The sequence below is a fragment of the Drosophila guanche genome, unplaced genomic scaffold (genome assembly GCF_900245975.1).
Source record: "Drosophila guanche unplaced genomic scaffold, DGUA_6, whole genome shotgun sequence".
In the NCBI taxonomy this organism is placed as follows: domain Eukaryota; kingdom Metazoa; phylum Arthropoda; class Insecta; order Diptera; family Drosophilidae; genus Drosophila; species Drosophila guanche.
In genome coordinates this window covers 4700558-4721788 of record NW_022995748.1, presented here as the reverse complement: position 1 = coordinate 4721788, position 21231 = coordinate 4700558, and the positions used below count along the sequence as shown (strand labels likewise).

General features: G+C 43.0%; 6 protein-coding genes across 6 annotated transcripts; 4 read left to right on the top strand and 2 right to left on the bottom strand.

The window, feature by feature from the left end:
* Positions 1–47: 47 nt before the first annotated feature.
* On the bottom strand, positions 48–1756 carry LOC117583867. The gene has a single exon (XM_034272513.1). The coding sequence runs from the start codon at positions 1727–1729 to the stop codon at positions 458–460; it is 1272 nt and encodes a 423-aa protein (XP_034128404.1). The 5' UTR covers positions 1730–1756; the 3' UTR covers positions 48–457.
* A 728-nt stretch (positions 1757–2484) lies between these two features.
* Positions 2485–4393, top strand: LOC117583866 (sodium channel protein Nach). Its single transcript, XM_034272511.1, has 7 exons — positions 2485–2730; positions 2793–2919; positions 2968–3252; positions 3317–3404; positions 3564–3649; positions 3706–4187; positions 4249–4393. Exons 1-7 carry the CDS (start codon positions 2568–2570, stop codon positions 4380–4382), a joined length of 1365 nt encoding a protein of 454 aa, XP_034128402.1. The 5' UTR covers positions 2485–2567; the 3' UTR covers positions 4383–4393.
* Positions 4394–4676: 283 nt separating this feature from the next.
* Positions 4677–6913, top strand: LOC117583870. Its single transcript, XM_034272516.1, has 3 exons — positions 4677–4982; positions 5594–5735; positions 5793–6913. Exons 1-3 carry the CDS (start codon positions 4836–4838, stop codon positions 6677–6679), a joined length of 1176 nt encoding a protein of 391 aa, XP_034128407.1. The 5' UTR covers positions 4677–4835; the 3' UTR covers positions 6680–6913.
* Positions 6914–6950: 37 nt separating this feature from the next.
* On the top strand, positions 6951–8401 carry LOC117583868. The gene is made up of 3 exons (XM_034272514.1): positions 6951–7335; positions 7392–7666; positions 7725–8401. The coding sequence occupies exons 1-3, from the start codon at positions 6981–6983 to the stop codon at positions 8376–8378; spliced, it is 1284 nt and encodes a 427-aa protein (XP_034128405.1). The 5' UTR covers positions 6951–6980; the 3' UTR covers positions 8379–8401.
* Positions 8402–8494: 93 nt separating this feature from the next.
* Positions 8495–10339, top strand: LOC117583869. The gene is made up of 3 exons (XM_034272515.1): positions 8495–9178; positions 9240–9508; positions 9567–10339. Exons 1-3 carry the CDS (start codon positions 8863–8865, stop codon positions 10227–10229), a joined length of 1248 nt encoding a protein of 415 aa, XP_034128406.1. The 5' UTR covers positions 8495–8862; the 3' UTR covers positions 10230–10339.
* Positions 10340–10466: 127 nt separating this feature from the next.
* Positions 10467–16173, bottom strand: LOC117583865. The gene is made up of 8 exons (XM_034272510.1): positions 15831–16173; positions 13432–13577; positions 13082–13368; positions 12882–13019; positions 12377–12531; positions 11647–12313; positions 11420–11518; positions 10467–11351 (listed from the first exon to the last, which is right to left on the bottom strand). Exons 1-8 carry the CDS (start codon positions 15842–15844, stop codon positions 10782–10784), a joined length of 2076 nt encoding a protein of 691 aa, XP_034128401.1. The 5' UTR covers positions 15845–16173; the 3' UTR covers positions 10467–10781.
* Between the last annotated feature and the right edge of the window lie 5058 nt (positions 16174–21231).

The following is a 21231-nucleotide window of genomic DNA, read 5'->3' as shown; positions in this document are numbered from 1 at the left end:
AATCTCTCACTCATTTACTTATTTATCTTGTTACATAATTAATTCTAAAGATTATTTTACACACTTTGAACCAAACTCACATTTTGTACAGGTCTCTGAATTGATATTGAAAAGTTTGCAAAACTATTGAAACGCTTTATCTAAGCATTAAGGCGGATTTGGTTTCAATGGGAGCCCGCAACAGCAGTTGTTGAATTGAACGCGGCCAATTGGCAACTGAATTGAAGTTTGCCGCCAGAAAGCCACGAGCTGCGACTGCTACTGCTACTGTCACTGGTACTGAGACTGGCCGAAAGCCGAAGATCGGTTTGTTGGCTTGGCAAGTTTTTGGACACTGCTCGAAAGTTTTCCGAAACGCCAAAGAAGAGCTAAACAAAAACGAAAACTCAACGAAGCATGGTCTAAAAAGCCAAGCAAAGTTTGAAATTTCTATATTTTCGGGAGATAATTACTAACTTTAATTACTTTCTTTTAGGACAAAATTGTCCACAAAATCTTCAATCATGTCTGTGAGGCGGGTTCTGTATAGCTCATCCGTTTCGAATGCCTCCTGGCAGATCTCTATGCGACGATTGCTGAAGAAGTCATTGAAACCATCCGCAGAGCTGGTCAACTTTTGGGTAGAGGATGGCGGCAGCAGCACCAAATGACAGAAGAGACAGCTCTCGATGAGGCCCACACTGCGGAACTCATCCACTGATTGAAAGAAGGAATTTTCGGGTATAAAGCGAGCTATTTCCAGGCCAGCACGCTTGAGAAACTCGCTCATGAAACGATAATACTCCGCCAAGAGTTCATCGAGATGTGCGGCCCGGAATTGACTAGTTGTTGGGATGGTTAGGACGGTGAGCACATCCAGTGCTGGTGGAGCATATCGGGCCAGCTGGAAGTCCACGAGGCGACAGTGCAGTGGACTATCTCCATACTTGCCGTACTGGAACATAATGTTGTTGGCCCAGAGATCGCCATGAAGCAGGGTGTTCTGATACTTATCGGACGTCTTGATTGCCTCGAAAATGTACGACATTCGATCGGTGAAGTTATCCAAAATGTAGTCCATCTTTGACTGATATTTGGGCAGCTCCTTGATGATTTTCTTAAACACCAAACAGCCATTGTTGAAGTTTACCATTCGCAGGTGATCCGGCTTCTTGTTGCTGGGATAAGCATTTTCCACGACGGCGCGTGGCTGTGTTTGGGTGAGTCTCTTGCCCGTACGCTGCTCCTGGATGATGGAGCCGGCATGCAGGGCGGCCAGGGTCTTCAGGCAGCAGAGCAGCTGCTCATAGCTCAGCAGCCCATCACGTCCGCTGCCCATGCGGTAGCCCTGATCCGCAAGGTTCTCGAAAACCAGTAGATTCTTGTTGGCATAGTAGCATTCGGGTGCCACCTTAGCGCAGGCTGCTTCCACTTCGGGCAGCACATTCTTATACACGGCAATCTCCTTTTGGAACACTCCAAAATCCTCGAGATACTCCATTCGCGAGGCATTGCCCTCGGGTGCTGCCTTTGCAAAGAATCTGAGCTTCAATTCCTCTCCATCGTGCAGCTGCACGGTGACCTGCAGATAGAAGTGACTGCCCAGATATCCGGCTGGCGCCTCCGATGTGGGTCTCAGCTGATAGCTGACTATATCGAATCCAGGACTTGAACTGCAATTATCTTGATGAAGGTATCGCTGGCACAGGCCGCGTATCTCGCTGGCACTCAACTCCAGTGCCGGCGCCATGTCGATGTCAACTGTTTGGAGATCTGCCCGTGGGCACAACATTTTATATTCCTTCCTCCCACCATTAGACTGTTGTAAATTTTCACAAGATAAGCGACAGGGCTCTATAGAGAAGATTGTGCATCCGAATGGGTTGGGGGAAAATGCATAAAAGGCGTTAGCAGAAATCCCATTTAATTTATTTGCTCTTGGCCTAGACTGCACATATTTGCAGCAATTAAGGACCACACCCTGGCGGTGTGTTCAGTCATACGAGCCAAACATCTTATAATGCTGATGAAACAAATGGAAGTATTTCCTGGCGAAAACCCATGAACTTTTCTACCAAGAAGGCCATTTAATAGGACAGTTTATTTGTGAATAAATGACAAGAATTAATATTTATTAATTTCAACTTTCAGTCATTTCTACATTTTTGCATCCAAGTGTAGATAAGAGATTAAAACATTTACACACAAAACACTCACTGGCGCTAGCCTGTTGGCAACTAATTGTTTAAAATTCGGACTGGATTTATTATGTAGTAGACAGACTCTATAAACCCCATGGGAGCGTGTGCTTATCAAGTAAACTACAACGAGTTAAGCCATTGTTGATGTGAGGCAAACAAATTTGTGCCACTCCAAAGAGCTGGCCGAAACTGTAATCTTTGGATAAATGTGCGTGTGACCGAAGCTGGGAAAATGAACAGCTGACACAAACATAACTCTAATCGAGATTGATAAATCGAATGAATAATGGGGAGTCATTAGCAAGTGTAACAACAGGGGTTTCCGGTTCGGTTGCAGGTTCAGTTACAATCACTTACGGATTAGAGTTCATAGAGCAGAGTACCACCATGAGATTCAGTCGAACTATAGAGGAATATTTATCGAATTCTACGCTACATGGCGCCAGATTCATAGTGGACAAAGATGCCAGTTGGTTGGAGCGAATTTTCTGGGTCATTTGTCTGGTAGTCTCCTGGTATGCCTCCTGGTTGCTTATCAAAGCCTCGCTGAGTGAGTCGTCGCATGCGACACAGATAAGATGTTTAATGGTTTACTATGGAGACACCTTTCAGGTGCCTTTGAGAATAATGCCATTAGCTTTGTGGTGGAGAGTTCGTATCGCGATTGGAACACCAATTTTCCAGCCATCATAGTGTGTGAGTCGAAGAATATGGATCGTATACAGGAAGTGGCTGAACAGTAAGTAAAATAACGCTCAGAGGAGTGCCTAAAACGGATTCCTTTCAGACTCTGGGGAGCGGATCATGACTTTACCTTGGAGGAGGTTCTCAGCGAGATTGCCTTCTTCCGCGGCGAGTCTTATCACACGGTGCACGAGTGCAGTGGCGAGGAGTCCACTGCCTCTTGCTTCTACTCGAATTTCTCCTACTACGCGGAGCTGGTGCGAAGCAGCTGTGTGGACTCCATCAGCAATTGCGAGTGGAACAACAAGCCCTTTGAGTGCTGCAAGTACTTTCATCGCATGGAAACAGAGCTGGGCATATGCTATGCCATCAACTCCTTGCAGGCAGGGTGCGAAACCCATAAATATCTTTATATGGAGAGTGATTTTCTCACAAAAGATGTTTCATTACAGCAAGAATAAAGGCCCCAAGCTGAATATGTATTCGAATCGTTATACTGGACCCGGAACACTCACAATGGAATTGCATACGGAGGCTACTGTGAGTTCTATAATCTTTCTGACCAAAGAAAAGTTCATAGCACTTGGATCATAAAGATTAATATATTATGACTAAAGAGTTGAAGACGACCATTTCAACAGATGTGCCTAAAAGTCGACTGAATCAATGGTTAAAGGTTCCTTCCTTCTCTTTGAGCAGGTCTTCATATTGGGCACCGAGGAAGTTCCCACTTTGGTGACACCCAAAACGGATTTTCTAGTCGTGGGTCCCTATATATCTTTCATGTAAGCAACCCTTGCGGTTCCTACATATTAGTTCATACCAAAATCTAATCTTCCAGACGCTACATCTCGAAGCGTGACATTGAAAACGATGAGGAAATCCGTCAGACGAGCGTCCATCAGCGTAATTGTCGATTTGCCGATGAGAACATCCTCAGTGTCCACAATTATTACAGCTACAGTGCCTGCACGGTTCAGTGTCGCAAGGATCGCCAGATGGAGTTGTGCAACTGCTCTAGTCATCTGTCTCCCAACTCTCCCGACTGGCAGCTCTGCAATATGGATGGTCTGGAGTGCCTTAACAGAAATTATGAGGATCTTTCGGTGATCATTGCCAAGTGGTCAAAGCGTCGCGGTCGCAAGGGTCTGGTCTGCGATTGTCTGCCCTCCTGCACGGAGGTGGACATAACTACAGTTTTTGACAGCAAGGACAATATGGTGGGGCAGCAGAATCCCGTCTCCCGCATTGAGGTGGGTCTCATAGAGCTGCCCACGGAGCGTTACAAGAGGAATTTGGTGCGTGGCAAACTGGATTTGGTGGGTGAGTGGGATCATCAGAGAACTTCATAGGTTTTTCTTTGATAAATGTGAATTTATTCTAGTGTCCATTGGAGGCACTACGGGTCTATTTGTGGGTGCCAGTTTGCTTAGCTTCGTGGAGATATTCTACTACATGACAATTCGTCCTTATTCGAGCTTCTTGGATTCACGTTTGAAGCGCCTGGCTGTTGACTAAGAAAGTTTATTATTTGCACTGATTTTGAGCATTGCTTGAGATAAAAAAAGATATAGATAGCTCAGTTTGATTATATTTGGATTTATATTTGCTTTCCACATGCGCTTTTTTTTTGAATGTATCTCTAATTTCTTCTAATTGCCCCCCAGTGCAGCAGCAAACACACCCACTGGCCTATATCTAATCATACAAATCTAATCTAAATCGTACACAATGCACCACCAACATTTGTGCATTCAAAATGCTAGCCAAAAGAAAATAAAAACTGAGTAGAATTCTATTTTCGCTCAGTTGCTTCCGATCGGCAGTGTCTGCTGTATTCTGCTGAGTGAAAATTCTCGGAAAAGTGTGCTCTGTCAAAACGCCAGCGAACGCCACACAAAGAGAGGGTGAGAGAGCCAAAGAGAGAGAAAGATCCAACGTATACGTAAGACGGCCTTGCGTATACGCAATATGCTGCTCAGCCGCCACGAATGTGTGAAAATTTTGGAGAATCTGACAAATGGCAAGAGCAAGCTGTTGGCCTATCAAGTGGTTCGAGATGACACTGCAATCGGTTATCTGGGTGATTACTATGCACTGACTATAAGCTGCTGCAACGTGAGTATCCATATCTTGGCCATTGCCTTGGCAGTCAGTGCAAAACACTACAAAGTTTGTGTCCATTAAATGATAGTCGTCTAGTAATTAATTGTGAAACTATTAAGAAAGCTCCAACTTTGAACTAAAAAATTTTGGATATATAGGCTTAATCTTAATTCTTTAGAGTATGTTGGCTATGATTTGTATGGCCACAGTCCAATTTAATATTTTATTCTTCTGCCAAAATCTGCTAGGTATTGTTAGGCATAGCGTAAACGACAACATAGATCTTTCAGCACTAGGACTAATGTGCCCTAGATACACAGGAAACATTAGCCAAAATTGTCATTCATCTTTAAAGAAACTTTCATGTAGACAAAACTGGTGCATTGTACACGTAAGCTTCATACATGATACATGCCTGTGTAATTCATATTTACATTTCATGGTATACCTTTGGGCGTATGTCTGTTTTGGCGCTCCACTGGCATCAGCGGCCATTTCATGTACTAAAGCTAGAAAAAAGCATCCATTCAAAAGCTCGCTGCTTTCTTAGTTCACTTTTTATCGATCTGCTATCGTAAGCAGCAGGCAAATCCATTATAAAGCCAAATGTATACTTATTGCAGGCTGAACGAGAGGATATCATCCACAAAAAGCAGCTTTTCATCAAAACCCTGCCTCAACAAAGCGCTGAAGTGGCCAAGGAGGCTATTTTTCGAAAGGAGGCATGGTTCTATGAGACAATGCTGCCCAAAATGCAAAATTACAGTGAGTAAATCAAATGCCAAGTTTAAAACAACGAACTATAAGTAGTCTTCCCCTTAGCCAAAGTCAAGTGGAGTCCCTTTTGTTACTACACTCGACCCGATCTACTGGTGCTCGAGGACATCAAACTAAAAGGATATCGGGCAGTGGATGCCTCGCAACTCAACGAGAATCACCTGCAGCAGCTGATGCGTTCGGTGGCAGCCTTCCACGCCGCCAGCTTGATCTACGAGCATCAGACGGAAGTGAACATTGGTGTCGCCTATGGCGATCAATTGCTGGAGGTGACAGTGGCCTCGGAGATAGCCTGGTTTACCACCGGTCTCTCCGCTGTGCTGGCTGCCGTGCGAAGTCTACCCCAGTATCAGGGAGCCAAAGAACTACATTTCATTGACAACCAACTGCTGGCTATCATGGAGGGGATTTACGAGCAGGCGGAACCCTCAATCAAGTACAGGAATGTGCTCTGCCATCGCGATCTGTGGATAGGCAATACCTTCTATCCGAGCGAAGAGGACTCTGGGGCAGCTCTTCTTGTAGACTTTCAGACATGTCGTTACACTCCACCTGCCCAAGATCTTAGCTATTGTTTGTACATGAATCTCACATCAGCGTATCGCAGGGAAATGGAGAAGAGCTGCATCGATGTGTACTACAATTATTTGGTGGAGAATCTCACAGAGTTTGGCCTCAAGGCAGAGCAACTGTTGACCAAAGCGGAGCTCCTGGAATCCTTTGAAGAGTTTCGTTTATTTGGGATTGTTTATCGCGCTGTGGCTGCCACCATAGTCAAGGTGCCAGCCGCCTTCGTGACCAATGAGTTTAAGTATGTGGATCGCAGTGGAGTGATCTTGGATTACATGAAAACCAATCAAGGGTTCAGGACCTACATGGAGGAGTGCTGTGTGGATGTCATGAACATGGCCATCGATAGGGCAATTATGTGAGAGAGAGAGAGAGAGAGAGAGTCCGATAAGCAAGAGTTCGATGGGCTGTGCAGCCTGTGACGATAAGAAATGATTGTGAAGAAAATGCCATGATCGAGAGGGAAAGTACTCTAACAAAATAGGAATTAAAGCTAGCTTAGCGCAGTGCAATTGTGTAGCCTATGATACGTTATATACCCCCTCCTTATAGAGTATTTTCTTCAATATAAACTCTGCAACACAATCGAAATGAAATCAGTTTGAGTCCAAAACCCGTGCAGTCCATTACCGATCTATATAATCGCGTAACAATCGCCTGAGTATGAGTAACGATGACTACAAACCGGTGCTCACGCGACAAAATCGCTTGGAACTGTTTACGCTGGAAGAGTGTCAGGAGATTTTGGTAAATTTATTGGCCGATAAGCAGCAGCATGGGGTCCTAAAACACTTTGAAATAGTGCCAGCCACCGAAAGTGTTGGCTTCCTGGGCGAATATTTCCATTTGAAACTCAAATATCAGCTGGCAGATGAGCAGGAGGAGCAGACCACACGATTGTTTGTCAAGTCGGTGATCTTTCAAAATGCCAACATGGAATTCTATATGGAGAAAATGGGTCTCATCAAAAAGGAGACTAAACTCTATGAACTGCTGCTCAACGAGCTCAAAAAGTTCTGTAAGTTTACGCAGTCCATGAAAATATAAAAATGATCCATTGGGAGTTTTCTGCAGCTCCCCATGTGTGGTGCACCAAATGCTACTTCACCCGCGATGATCTTTTCGTGATGCAGAATGTCGAGGATATGGGATATGTCTCCTTGCCAGCGGGCACTCGTTTCCTCAGCGAGGAGCAGCTGGGTCCCATTTTAAAGTCGCTGGCCACCCTTCATGCCAGTAGTGTGGCCTATGAGCGAGAGCGGGGACAAACGATCGGCGTTCAGCTGCGGGAGTGGCTCAAAGAAGTGTCCGTCGCTCCTGACGTTGAATGGTATACCGCGGGTCTAAAGGTGAGCATCGAATGCAGAGATATTCCTTCCTCAAATATATCCTAAACCTCTTCTCTAGGCCGTGCTGGCGGTAGCTGCCACTCATCCCGATGTCCGCAATGATGCCAGGGCCCAGGAGTACATCTCCAAGGAACTGCCACGCCGCTTGGATAGCGTCTATTATATGGTTAACCCCTCGCCAGTACACAGAAATGTCTTCGTTCATCGGGATGCCTGGGGTGCCAATGTCTTCTATCACAAGGAGCGCCCGCTGGAGGAGCGCTCCATCCTGGTGGACTTTCAGTTGTGTCGCTATGCCCCGCCTGCCATGGACTTCCATTTGGTTAGCTATCTCAATCTAGAGCCAGCCAATCGTAAGCAAATGATTGATCGCTTGATAAATCTGTACTACGACACTCTGGCGGAGGAGCTCCAGACAATGGGCGTCGATGCCAGACAGGAGCAGCTGAGCCGCGAGGAGTTTGAGCAATCTCTCAAGGATTTTGCCTTGTTTGGGGCCACCTACAACTGCATGGCAGCCACCATACTCCGACTGCCCGACAACTATCTGAAGAGCCTCAAGGATCAGCGACCGGCGGACTTTCATCGCTTCTGTAATGTCGATCGTACACCAGCTGTGCTCCAGTTGATGAACGAACATCGAGACTTTGCCGATTACATGTACGAGTGTGTGGACGATTTGTTGGCACTGACATATCATAAACAAAGCTGATTAAATGTGAATTTGTCTCACTATCTGGTTGCTGTTCACCTGGTAACACTAGGGTTCGTATCAGTGGGCTGGCTGGCGCTGAACGCTCTCTCTTTGAGAGATTATCTTATCGCTAAAAAGTGTACTTGGTAATGGGTTGTCTTACTTTCAGGGGCATATTCATTTGTCACTCGATTTGGCATGGATGGAAAACTGATGCGGGATAGAGTTTAAAGCTATTTAAATGGCCTTTTTGTGTGCTTCATTTCAGCATCTAAATATGCTTTGATGTCTCATAAATTATTCTACCTTCTGTTGAAACAAACCTTCTGCAGTCTCCAAGTTGTATTATCTAAACATACGATTCAGAAAAGAAAGAGACACCCAAACAAGTGATAGATAACACTGGCAATCTCATTATTTTATGCGTTCCCAAAGACAAACGAAGATTATTTTGTAGCACTCATTCTAATTTTGGCAGCCAAACAGACATTACCTGAACCCCATGGATCTACTCAGTGCCGAAGAATGTCTGCTCATAGCACAGCGCACGCTGAAGGATAAGGATAAATCGCAGATCTTACTCCTAGACTCCCAACTGGAGGCGGGCTCCAATGACCTCATGGGTTATATGGGAGAGTACTACAAATTGAGATTGATAGTGGAGGACATTAAAGACAAAGACAGACATGAACTGGATTATTTTATCAAGAGTTTGCCGCGCAAAAATGAACCACAACGTGCCGAGTGCGAGCGCAAAGGAGTTTTCCGCAAGGAATCTGCAATATATACAAAAATTCTACCAAATGTACAAAAATATGGTAAGAATATTGCACAAACATTTAAAGCAAAAAAAATACTATAAAAATATGATTCGTGTAGCCACAAAGAAACTCTTTCCCCGTTGCTTCTACAGTCGCAATGATATCTTAGTACTGGACGATCTCACGCAGGAATATCGACATCTGAAGGCCACAGAGATCTATACTTTGGAGCACTACAAACTGGTACTCGAACATTTGGCAGAGGTACATGCCGCCGGCATAGCCTGGGAGGAAAAGGAACAATTCAACATTGGAGAGCTCTACAAGGATGTGCTGATTGAGCTGCACTTGAGCACGGAGAACTCCTGGTTCATGACTGGACTCAAAGTGAGCATTCTGGACATCAAAATTGTATAGCTTATTTATTGGTGAACTCATTCCTTAGGCAATTGTTTTCCTGGCTGCCAGACACCCCCAATATCAAACGGTGGAACATCAGAGTTTCATCCACAATAAACTCTACAATCTGCTGACCAAATCCGAGGAACTGGTGACTCCCTCTCGGACCATAAGGAATGTGCTGTGCCATCGGGATACCTGGGATAGGAATATCTTCTTTCGGTTTGGTTCGGAATCATCCGTTCTGCCCAGTGCCTGTTGCATTGTGGACTTTCAGCTAACCAAATACTGTTCACCCACTCTCGATGTCCTCTTTTTGCTCTACATTGTGGCCTCGGCTGATGTGCGGCGGGAGATCTATGATGAGTGCCTCGACCACTACCACATATCGCTGCAGTCCCACTTAATCCGTCTGGGCTTGGATGGGGCACTTATTTCGAGCGAAAATTTCCTAAAGGAATGCCAACGCACTCGTCTCGCTGCTCTGATCATTTGGGCACTCACCGAGCCCCAGACCAAGATGTCGTCCAGCATTTCAAATCGTCTAAGATCCGAGGAGCCCGAGAAGTTTGACTATTATCTGAACACCGATCGCAGTGGGTTGCTGTTGCGGGTGATGAAGCTTCAGCCTGGCTACGAGCAGACTATAATGTCACCCGTCAAGGAACTGGTGGATTATCTCATGGAGAATGAACATTTGTATGCATAGAACATTTGATCTTATCGTTCACTGAACTTGAGATAAACAAGTGGGTTTCTGAAAGAGATTTATCGTGCTTGAAGTGCTCTTTGGATAAACTTGAGATAAGCATTGGATGCTTAATAAACGAAGTAAGCCATTGTGAATCTTAGGAACTATTAGAGTCTCTCTTTGTTAGTTTATCATTATAAGAATAAAGTTATCCTCAAGCTATGATATATCTTGAAAATTTGCATTTTATTGGTAGCCTATTTGTAAAGAGGGTTGCCTAACTAGAGATACATACATAAGACATACATAAATACATACATAATTGTACATAAATGGATTTTGACATTGAATTGAACTAGCTAGAAAAGTCAGGCATAATGGCTTGAAGCTTGATTGATCATCTCGGAGATCCTCAAAGCATTTTATATTGTAGATATCTAAAGCAGGCGGCGTCAGGGCAAGCTAATCAGTCCAACAATCCTCGCCAGCATTGCCATCCTCCTCATCGAAGTCGCGCACGTTGAAGTCCTCGTGGAACAAGTCCTCGCCCTCCTCCGAGGACTCCGACTGTCATCTATGGCCATTGATGCGTTGCGGCAAACTGACCACGCCCACAGTCTTGGGCGGCCTGGGTATCCGAATGCTGGTGGATGGTCCCGCACCACTCAAACCCGAACCAGATGCTAATGAAGCTTTTTTTACTCCCGATGCGATTGTCTTGCCCGAAACACTGGGAATCAGCTGGGCATTCATCATGGACGAGTGCTCGAAGCAATTGCAGCAGACTTTATCACATCGCACCACCATTATGAGTCCAGCCAGCAGCCAGATGATCAGACCCGGCCACGAGTGCACTGCACAGCCGCTGAACAGGACAACGCACAGCAGCAGCGACATGCCACACAGAACGGGACTCACATTGATCACACTGCCCGTGTACTTGGGTATAAAGCCCATCATTATGGTCACAATGAACACACCAATGGCACCGGTAAAGCTAGCCGGTGCCCAGTGCATCGTGAGTCCAGCCACACACAGAGCAATGCCCAAGGCAATGACCACCAGAGCAAAGATAGTCACACGCCACGAGCTGACAGTGGGCACACGAACGCTGCGCTCCAAGGGGCCTGCCGTGGTTACCTACGAAAAGGGAAGGCAATGCAAACGGTTAGCTAAAGCAAACATAAGGGATTGTGCATAGATTTTACTTTAATCTTCTCCCGATATTCATCCACAATGGCATCAATGTCCGTTGAGGTATCCGAATCACTTTTGTCAAACTTGTCGGGATACTCAAAGTCCGATGGCTAGAAAAAGAGAAGAACAAATGTTAATATTAGAAAATATATACGATAAACTTTAGTTAATAATAGTTAATAGAGCTCTAACTATTCCTGACCAAACTCCTTTCGGATAAACTACAAAGACTACTCACCGGTGGCTCTCCATCCGACAGAATCGTTGACTCCACATCCCTGCCCTCACGCTGCGGACACGGCGATGTTGGTTCCCCTAGCAGCAGCCACTCCTTCTCCACCTCCTGCTTGTTCCTTGGCTTCGTCTTGGGCTTCTTTAGGCCCGTGTGCTTGGTCAGACTGATGTTCCAGAGGCTACGCTTGAGGCGACTCGAGCTGGAGGTGGCGGCACTGCTGCAACTGCTGCTCTTGGCAATGGGAGCCGTGGACAGGCGACTGTAGGACAGCGAGGACTCGCAGCTGGGTTGCATGAACTTCGGTCGATATGGGGTATATAGCAGATAGAAGGCACGCAGGAAGCCAGCACCAATGTGACTGGCGGCTAGAGTGTAGCTGAGATGCTGCAGGGGACAGGCAAAGGCGAGCATGGCGCACAGGCTGCCGGCAATAAAGACAGCCAGCACGGGATTGCCACTCTCCGAGCTCTCGTAGCTGATTTGCTTGGAGAGTATGCGCCACTCCGATGTGGCCAGACGCACCACAATGCCATAGAGCTCTGGGAAGATCTCCAGAAAGGCAGCCGAGCTGGTGAGGAGCAACATGCAGGCGGAGGCAGGCACCAGCTTATGGAAGCCACTCTCATCGAGGACATTGAACAGAGGCACAGCCACGTACTCCTCATGGGTTCTACACGAAGAGAGAGAGAGAGAGGATTAGTTAATGGTTAAGAAAAAAGTGGAATATACTCACTTGTAGTGCACCACAGTCGAAAGACAAACGGCTGTCAGGAGCAGGGATACACAGACCAGAGATGTGATCAAGCTGGCTGCATACCGTCCACTTCGATGCTGTTGCGGCCAGTCGCTGGGAAAGCTATAGCTGAGCAGCGCAGTGGCCAGAAAGACCTAGAAAGAGGTGAGAATAAAAGATTAGCATATCCATTAATAAGCCAAAGATTGCCATAAGCCAATAACGAGTACTCGCTGCACCCCCAAGAGTCCTTAACAATTGTTCCTACACCTTTGGCAAAGCCTTTTTTCTAACTGTCTGACTGGACTTTTTGCGCGATAAAAACAAAAACCCGAACGCGGCACTACGTGTCATAATCAAAAGCCCGTATCCTGTGGCTTCAGCTGCGGTCACGCTATTGCCAGCAGTCACGACACCAAAAATCGATAAAACAAAAGGAAACAACACACAGTGCACTGACCCAGTAGCACAGAGACAGAGCCAGAGGGGGGTGTATAGCACTTACACTGCTAATGCCATCAGGCTGGAAGTAGTTATCCGTCGACCAGGCCAACAAATCGCCACGCCACCAGCCAACGGCGCTGAGGATTGCATTCAAGCCAAACATACCGAGTGTCATGATGAGGCTGAAGGCTTTCGAGTGCTGCAAAATGATATGGTAATTCAGTGAGTGCATGATATAGGGGTAGACTGTGGAGCACTTACCTCCAGACCCAGCATGAACATTCCAGTGACAAGAAAGACGACAGAGACACCCAAGACATCCGGCCAGGGCTCGTTCGTGGGTGCATTCCGGCCCAAAATGAGTATCCTGGCCAAGCCTCCCGTCATGGCATCCAGACAGGCACTCAGTGTCCTGGCCAGCGCCGCACAGGCACACATGGCAGCCAGGGCATCCAGCCATATGGCCAGAAAAAGGCAGCCATAGTCAAATTTGTTGGTGGCCCTAACATAAGGCATTTGTAGGCTTCGCAGACTCGTCTTACAGCGCGCTTTGAGTGGAAAAAATGGTCATACAATAAAATCTTTACATCAACAACGGTTTTGTCTCTCACCTGACATGCTGCCATAGAGTGTCGCCAGCAGGACACCAAAGAGCATGCTCGGTGCCGAGGCCTCATTGTAGACAATCAAATAGGAGATGACGGAGGTGCCCAGGGCCAGGCGGGCACCACTGCCACTGCAGAGCACATCCAGCAGGCTGCCAGGATAAAAGGCAAAAGGCAAATAAAATGTCTACGTTTTTCCCATTTCTCATTTTAGTCCCACCAAAGTAATGTAAGTCGAGTTCGGCCCTTGAATTCCCGAAAAGTTTATTCTTAATTGAATTTGAACATGTACATATGTACACAGGTAACATCCAGCAATACGATTTGTGTATTTCGTCATAGCAATCGAATCTGTATATGGCTAGGGGTTCCCCTATAAAAAACTTGTTCAAGTCACTTTTTTGTAGCATTTGTTGGTCACGTATTCAACTGCGTGAAATCCCACATATGCAAAGACCGAAAGACAGACAGACGGCTACATGAATTGGTGAATAGATAGAAAAGAAAGGCAGACAAACAATCAGTCACATTGAGAGAGAGAGAGAGAGGGGATTTCATGTCTAAGTTATTTATTTATTTACTTTAGCATACGTTTGCTCTACTTGCGGTATAGCAGCGACTAAATATAGAACCAAACTAGAAATAGCATGAGCAAAATGTGCCAATGGATTACAGAGTAAGTAGGATAGCATGAAATGTTTAGTACTGTCATTAAATACACAATATATTCCTTCACTCCTCCTTTTCTACACAGCCCCAAACAGTCTACCAATTTCTTGGGCCTCTAACTAACATTTAACCTTTATTTCCATTGAAGACTGCACCAACTTCTCCTAGCATTAGCTAAAGAAAGCCTCACATTTCCCACCACCAGAAGCCAAGTATCCTATTAGCAGCCAGTCATGTAATTAGGATAATCGGGCTGCTTAAAATATGCACGAAATGTACATATAATTACAATCAGCACATAATTGGCAAAGGAGAGCCCCCGTCTCTGAGGGAGTATCAGTTTCCATGGCCAGGATATGCCCGGGACAGCAGGCCAATGAGTCATGACTGCTGAGGGAGCAAGGGATATCCAAGAGCAAACAGTTTCCAGTTTCCTTTTCTCACATCTCACATCTCCCATCTTCCCCTTTCTGCTCATTTTGTGCACATTTTCCCTCATTTTCCTTCATCATCAGCATGAAAATTGTCGGCTTGGCGCCAAAAAATAACCAGGCACATATTTGCATTGTGTGTGTGTCTCTGTGGTTGCGTGGTTGTGGCTTCGTGTGGGTGTTCCTTTCTGTTTGCTCAACCACAAGAGTCATGTGCAGGCAAAGGTGACAGTGCTGTCATGTCACATTGCTTAATCAACTGAACTTTGACGCTTGGTTTGCGATTTCAAAGCTTGCTTTATAATTTTGTATGGAGCAAACTCAAGTGAAATGAGTAATCAATAAGTAAATATTTAAGTAAATATATGAGTAAATGTTTATGTCATTTTTAAAGTGATTTGCCAAAAAAAAAAAAACCTGTTTGTAAGTGGCAATCAAAATTAAATGGTAATTGTGTTTGTTTTATGAGCTTAGGTTCTTAATGAATTATAAAATTCTACAAATTATTTCGACCAAAAATTAGTTAATTTTCAGTAATGAATCTTATTGTCCAACCAAATGATCACCGAACCACAGAAAAAAAACAAACAAAATTGATCCGAAAGTAATGGAAACGTTTGGAGTAGCGGCACACGTGCTGTGTATGATAATCTGAACTGATTTTGTATACATACGTATTTAAAGTTACGTATACAGTATGTTTCTTTAGAATTTTTAATGGATTAGGATATTTTCGGCTGATTGCTAATGTCATGCTTAAGATAGTGAGCAAACATACACCGGTTTTCAAATACAAATGAAATTTTAATTGATATTTATGCGCTTGAATTCTAAATAAAGAAGGCAACAAAATGCAAAGCAAACTTCAAAATAGAATTCTGCCCGTGAAAAAAAGGTCAAGAGTGAAATCATAAATGAGTAAACATATTTTAATAAATTATAAAACCATCTCTGAATTTCCATCTGGCCCACATCAAGTATGCGCACTGTGGGATGTTATGGCCTCGAGGCAACATCGTGAGTGGCCCTAGATATAGGCGCAACCCTTTGCCAGCCAGTGCGACGCCGTAAGCACACTAACAGAAACACACAAAACAAAACAAAAAACAGAAGAAAAACAAAAGACAACGCCAAGGAAAACCCACACACATGGCAATCAAAAATCAATTTATTGATTGCACGACAAATATCAGGCAGTGGATAAGTCATAATACCATTCAGATATGGAACAAAGGCCCATGGGCTATGCTCCCTGCTTTATCTATATCGTGCACAAATACTATATGGATATGTGGGGAATCCTACCTGCCACTCGACATTGTCGTTGTGGTTTTGTTCTGGCTGTTGTGTTGCTCCGTTGGTTTCCGCTTTTTGTGTTGGCAATCGGCCAGACTTAAAATGTAATTTGCTGATGCACTTTCGTGATAGTGGAGGGCATTTTTAGAATCAAGCTAGAGCTATAACCAGCCGATCTTTGATTCGTTTAGGCACTTGACACTTGACTTTTCACAATTGATTTTGAAGGGCTTTGAGCATTGGCCTTTAATTAGCCACTTTACTGGCTAACATGGCCGACGGTTTTTAGCTCCTTGACACGTAACCTGGGCAACAAGCAATCACCGTGCAACCACCGTTCGCCCAAATTGGCAGCAATCCACTGAATGCTCACTTGAAGCTTTTCCCCCCATGGCATGGCCCAGAAAGCTTTTCCCCCAATTCAATGCACAGCTGTCTCAGATTCGGATTCGCATTGAGAACTGTCCTGCGCACTGAAGATTGTTTACGTTTACAGTTGGTTGCGCCTTGGTTTTTGCTCTTTGATGGTCGGGGACACTGCACATGGTTTGGGGTTGCGCTCGGATGCAGAGGAAACCTCTCTATGGGGAGAAGTATGGTCATTGCTTTTGATGCTCCTCAAGTGTTGGCCCAAGTGCAATCTTTTTGCATAGTTAATGAATGGTTTTTTTTATGCACTTCCCTCAGTTTATTTTTGGGTGTTTCCTTGAGAAGGATAATTTCGTTGCATTGTAAGAAAGCCCTTATGAGATTTCCTTTGAGTTAAAAGTTAACTAATTAAATGAAATATATCCATAAATAATTTAATGAATAAATAAAAAAAGAAGGTATTACCAATTTGAAATTAAATTTCATATAATTCGAATAAAAGCATGCTTTAAATCAGATAAGTGCACCACTTTATGGTATCAAATTCCTTTTAGAATTCTCATAAATATTAAATTGGTTCTGTTTAAAGAAACGAGAAACTCTGGTTTCATTTCCACCAAAGAGCTTGTTTCCAAAGCTTCCAAATTGTGTTTAAACACAAATAAATAAATATTAAAAAAAAACAAGTAAAGTCTTAAGCTACGAAGGGCTTCGAAATTATTTATTTTTATGTTTACACACATAAACATGTGTAGCCAAAAAGTTTTCATTACCCACGTCTTAAAGTCTCTCCGGTATGATTGGAATTCTGTTTGCTCTGGCCAATAAAAGCTAAAGAATATCTTCAAGTATAATAAATCTGGCATTTGTCTGGCAAATCGACCTTGACTTAGCGACGCTGTGTGCAAATGACACCCCCACGAGCTGTGCTAATATTTGAAAACAAACAAACAAATGATGTTCATACAACAATACGACCCAAGCCAAGAAGGCAACCAGGCCGAAGCAGAAACCTTGTGGTAATCAAGGGGATAAACATATACTAGAAGATAAAGCAAAGAATCAAATGAAATCGAAACGCATCGCATCGAGAGTGTTCTACTGCTATTTCTAGTGAAAGGGTAAACCAGTCTCCATTTATCTAGAACGAAACGAGTTTCAGAAGTACTCAAAAGGAAACAATCGCCATAGCCAGACACACTCGTAAAACCCAAACACTATCGAAATTTATAACAAACCATTTAATTTGAACGCGTCCACTACAGTTGAGTGTCTCTGGACTTGGATTTGAGTAGGCATCGATGGGGTAGCTGTGTTTTTTAAGAGGCTGTGCTACTTTTTGACTGCCGTCAACACTCATCAAATCAATGACTCCAAAAGTCCAACCGACCTTCCGCACAACTTTAGGTGGCACTCTTTCAGTCGTCTGGTCTGGTGTGGGATAATTTTGTCAGTTGTTTGGCCTTTTTACTTATGATTTGTTCAGTAATTCAATTAAAAATACATTTGGCGATTGAGGGTCTCACAAAGGCTAACTTGTCGTGTCTAAAAATAATATTTTTGCGTGAAATTCGTAGATATTTAAAGCTAGCAATAAGGGTGAGGGTTGGTGCCCTGATTTAACTGTGATTTATTTAACCAAGAAATAAACACCTCTGTTGTCCAAACCCCAAAGATGAGTTTCCTTACAACATTTCTTACACTTTTTACAACTGTCTGTGGGCATGACAAATGTTTGCCCATAAGACTTTAGAGCGTTTATGTTAATTGACATCAAAGGTAGAAACAATATAATCAAAATTCAATGTCATGCCAGCATCACACATATTTGTTTTCTTCATTATCAGAGGTGTTTTTTGTTTAGAGGCTTTGGGAATGTGGCCCAATCAAATCGGAAGTTGTTGGTCAAGTTCCACAGAAGATTTATGAAAACCAACCACTAGTTTTTTGAGTTGAGTTGAGTTGAGTTGTGCTTTTTGGTTTGGCTTTGCCATTATCTAGGATCTTTGATCTAGGAATAACAAAAGCACTCCTCAAAATGGGATTGCCATCATTTTTAGGGTGTTTTCAATTTACATAAACTGAATTTCCAGACAGACTAAAGCTTCCCCAATGCAAAGTGGAATTCAAATTATTCAATCCAGTTTTCTACCATACCATTTATATGGTTCTAATGGTGACTAGACAGTCTAAAAAGACTAGACAGTGTCTAGAATTAACATAAATTTAAGATTGAAAGAATATTATTAGAATTGCAAAAATGTAATACATGCGTACATATGAGTGCTACTATATGCAGTTTATATTTGAGTTTACGCATTCGTTAGAAATGTTCTTTAAAGTTTGTTTGAAGATGAATAACACTGGACTTCTTTAAGTCTACTCTATACTGGAATCCTAAGTTTCCAACAATCAATTTTATATTATTATAGGATCTAGCCACCTTGAAGACCCAAATTCAAACCAAATTTCCTCCTTCATATCACAAAGAGGATACACTTCCTTTTATAACTTCCTAAAGGTAAAAAGACCCAAACGAATGCAACCAGACAGTACTCCAATCCACAACGCAATACCATCCAAGCAAAAATATGTTCTGCCCAAAGAGAATCCCCTCAAGCATTTCAAATCTTCAAATAACCAAGAAAAACATCAAACAGAACGCAAAGTAGAAAAACGCACATCAAGTAAGTTCCAATTAGCACGTCGCCAAATGGAGATTTCTAAGAGTCTGGCAAATGTTTACGGTAGCCAAAAGCCTCGACCTTGAGGGTGTTAGAAGATTTGCCAATAATTATCGTGCTCCTTATTATTGCCAAAATAAATCATAATTAATAACCCGTGTATGTGCCCAGGCAGTTCTAATCAAATGGGCCATCATCAGCACAGAAAATTAAACTTTAGGAAACCAAAATGAAAGAAATATACTATATAAATCCATAGACAAGTCACAGTAAGAAAAAAAAACGTTGAAAACACGTTCGTTACTCGGACCTCTGGCCGGAAGTTAGATGGTAGATCGAAACGAGAATTCTATGGGCTCTCTCAAGAGATCTATGAGGTAAGGAAGTAAAATAGGTTAATGCTTGTATCGGATCGACTCGGTGCGGCGCTAAGCGACTTGGCCGTCTTCCAACTGAGTTACGTTTCTGCTGGTCTGCTGGTTCTAACGGGTTTTTCAGCGAAGGCTGAAGGCTACCCGTTGATTCATTTGCGATTGTCTTGGCCAATCTCCTCGTTTATGGATTAGACAGAGTTCAGCATATTTTCGGCGTTCGGTCAACAGGGCACGAGGTTAAATTTTCGAAAAAGGAAATAACTATTTTATTTTCAACTTTTGACATGTGCCGCTGCTACCTGCCCGATTTTGATTGCGTAGAACAAATACTACTCGTAGAATATTGTTATTTTTTTCTTGGCCATAATTATTGCGGAAATTGTCCAACGATGAATTGTGGTTTTATTGTTGAACAGTCATTTGGAGTTTGGGTTTTTTTTGTACTTATAACTAATAATGCTTCCCATTATTATTTTGTTTTGGCTTTGAAGGCAGCTCTCTTTCTCCATTTGTTCTTTTATATATTTTCTACAAATAGAGTTTATATTTTCCAACAAATATAATAATAAGGAAAATTTAATGTAATTTGTAATGATTTCATTTTCACAGAAATATAACTAAATTCAAAATCTAACAACGTTTACTGTTGTTGTGATGTTATGCTCTTTACGTTTTCTGTTATATGTATGTATATCTGTTGGCTCCCTACATATGTTTCTTCTTTGCTTCTTTCTTTATGCACTCTTTGGCTAAACAACCACCAAAGTTCATTTAAAGCAACAGCTGATTGTCACTCTCTCTCTCTCTCTCCCGCCAGCTTTGTTCTCCAGCTTCCCAATGCGCAGGCTCCCGAAACGTCAAAAAAGCGACGGGCAATGGAAAACGAAGACAAAGCAAAAAGCAGTCGAAAAATATAAATAAGCGAAAACATATAACGAGACAGACGCAAAAAGAATGTCCGAAAGTCATACGTAAATTCATTTGCATATTTTTGTAATTAATTCAATCGATTAGACGATGCCGGCTAAGCCGTAACTTAAACGATCAGCCAATACAGAAACGTGGTCAAATTTTGTGTAATAAAAAGACCAAAGCGAGAGTGAAAATGAAACAGAATTGATTCCATTTTTTTTTTATTGTGCAAAATTCAGAACTGGCCTTAAACATTTTTATAAGTTCTTTGACCCATCGCGCGCCTGCCAAGCTTCTTGCTAAACATACAAATAAAAATCATGAAAACTCACGTACACGATATCAAAATCAACCACAAAATTTGCGTATTATTATTATGCAATCTGAAGATGTGACGAAATCTTTAAGAATGGCCAACAAATATCATTTCAATCAATTAACAAAACCTGTTTTTATGTCACAAACAAAAAGAAATAACCAAAGAGCAAAGTACATTGTGAGAGAGGGCGCAAGAGAACCATGTTGCGGCAAAGCAAGGAGCGTCAAACGACAGAGAGAGGATAACTGGATTCAGGGTGTATAAATACACATAAAAACCCAAAAATATAACATTTAAATTAACATATGTGCTGTACGACTTTCTTCTTGTTTCGGGCAAATGCGATTTATAAAATACATGCATATATCAGCATCAGCATTCGCAGATTTTAAGGGGAAAGTGAACGAGAGTATAAGAAGTTGAGGCCCATAGTACGATTGCTATAATGACCATGTGATTAATGCCGGCATTTAACTTTCAATTTCACTCTCCTCTACCATCACTTAACAGTGCACTGTTGCGCTGTCGGCAAGCAACAGCGACTTTACAGCTTGTGTGATGTTACTGTATTTCGTGTCTGGCATGAATTGCATTCTGTTATATGTATGTACATACATATGTATGTGTAAAGATCTATTAAGCTTGTTGTCGGATATGCATACATATGTATGTACCTGTCTGTACCCCTCACCTTTCTTCAGAAGTAAATTTATTAAATAACTAATTATAATTGTTAACTTTAAGACCATACT

Coding starts and splice junctions, on each gene's coding strand:
- LOC117583865 (XM_034272510.1), bottom strand. Junction 11,519..11,646: donor TGTCGGATGGAGAGCCACCG/GTGAGTAGTCTT, acceptor CTCTTTTTCTAG/CCATCGGACTTTGAGTATCC. Junction 11,352..11,419: donor AATATCGGGAGAAGATTAAA/GTAAAATCTATG, acceptor CCCTTTTCGTAG/GTAACCACGGCAGGCCCCTT.
- LOC117583869 (XM_034272515.1), top strand. CDS start 8,863: ATGGATCTACTCAGTGCCGAAGAATGTCTGCTCATAGCACAGCGCACG. Junction 9,179..9,239: donor ACCAAATGTACAAAAATATG/GTAAGAATATTG, acceptor TGATTCGTGTAG/CCACAAAGAAACTCTTTCCC. Junction 9,509..9,566: donor GGTTCATGACTGGACTCAAA/GTGAGCATTCTG, acceptor CTCATTCCTTAG/GCAATTGTTTTCCTGGCTGC.
- LOC117583870 (XM_034272516.1), top strand. CDS start 4,836: ATGCTGCTCAGCCGCCACGAATGTGTGAAAATTTTGGAGAATCTGACA. Junction 4,983..5,593: donor TGACTATAAGCTGCTGCAAC/GTGAGTATCCAT, acceptor TACTTATTGCAG/GCTGAACGAGAGGATATCAT. Junction 5,736..5,792: donor GCCCAAAATGCAAAATTACA/GTGAGTAAATCA, acceptor TCTTCCCCTTAG/CCAAAGTCAAGTGGAGTCCC.
- LOC117583867 (XM_034272513.1), bottom strand. CDS start 1,729: ATGGCGCCGGCACTGGAGTTGAGTGCCAGCGAGATACGCGGCCTGTGC.
- LOC117583866 (XM_034272511.1), top strand. CDS start 2,568: ATGAGATTCAGTCGAACTATAGAGGAATATTTATCGAATTCTACGCTA. Junction 2,920..2,967: donor ATACAGGAAGTGGCTGAACA/GTAAGTAAAATA, acceptor GATTCCTTTCAG/ACTCTGGGGAGCGGATCATG. Junction 4,188..4,248: donor TGGCAAACTGGATTTGGTGG/GTGAGTGGGATC, acceptor AATTTATTCTAG/TGTCCATTGGAGGCACTACG.
- LOC117583868 (XM_034272514.1), top strand. CDS start 6,981: ATGAGTAACGATGACTACAAACCGGTGCTCACGCGACAAAATCGCTTG. Junction 7,336..7,391: donor CAACGAGCTCAAAAAGTTCT/GTAAGTTTACGC, acceptor AGTTTTCTGCAG/CTCCCCATGTGTGGTGCACC. Junction 7,667..7,724: donor GGTATACCGCGGGTCTAAAG/GTGAGCATCGAA, acceptor CCTCTTCTCTAG/GCCGTGCTGGCGGTAGCTGC.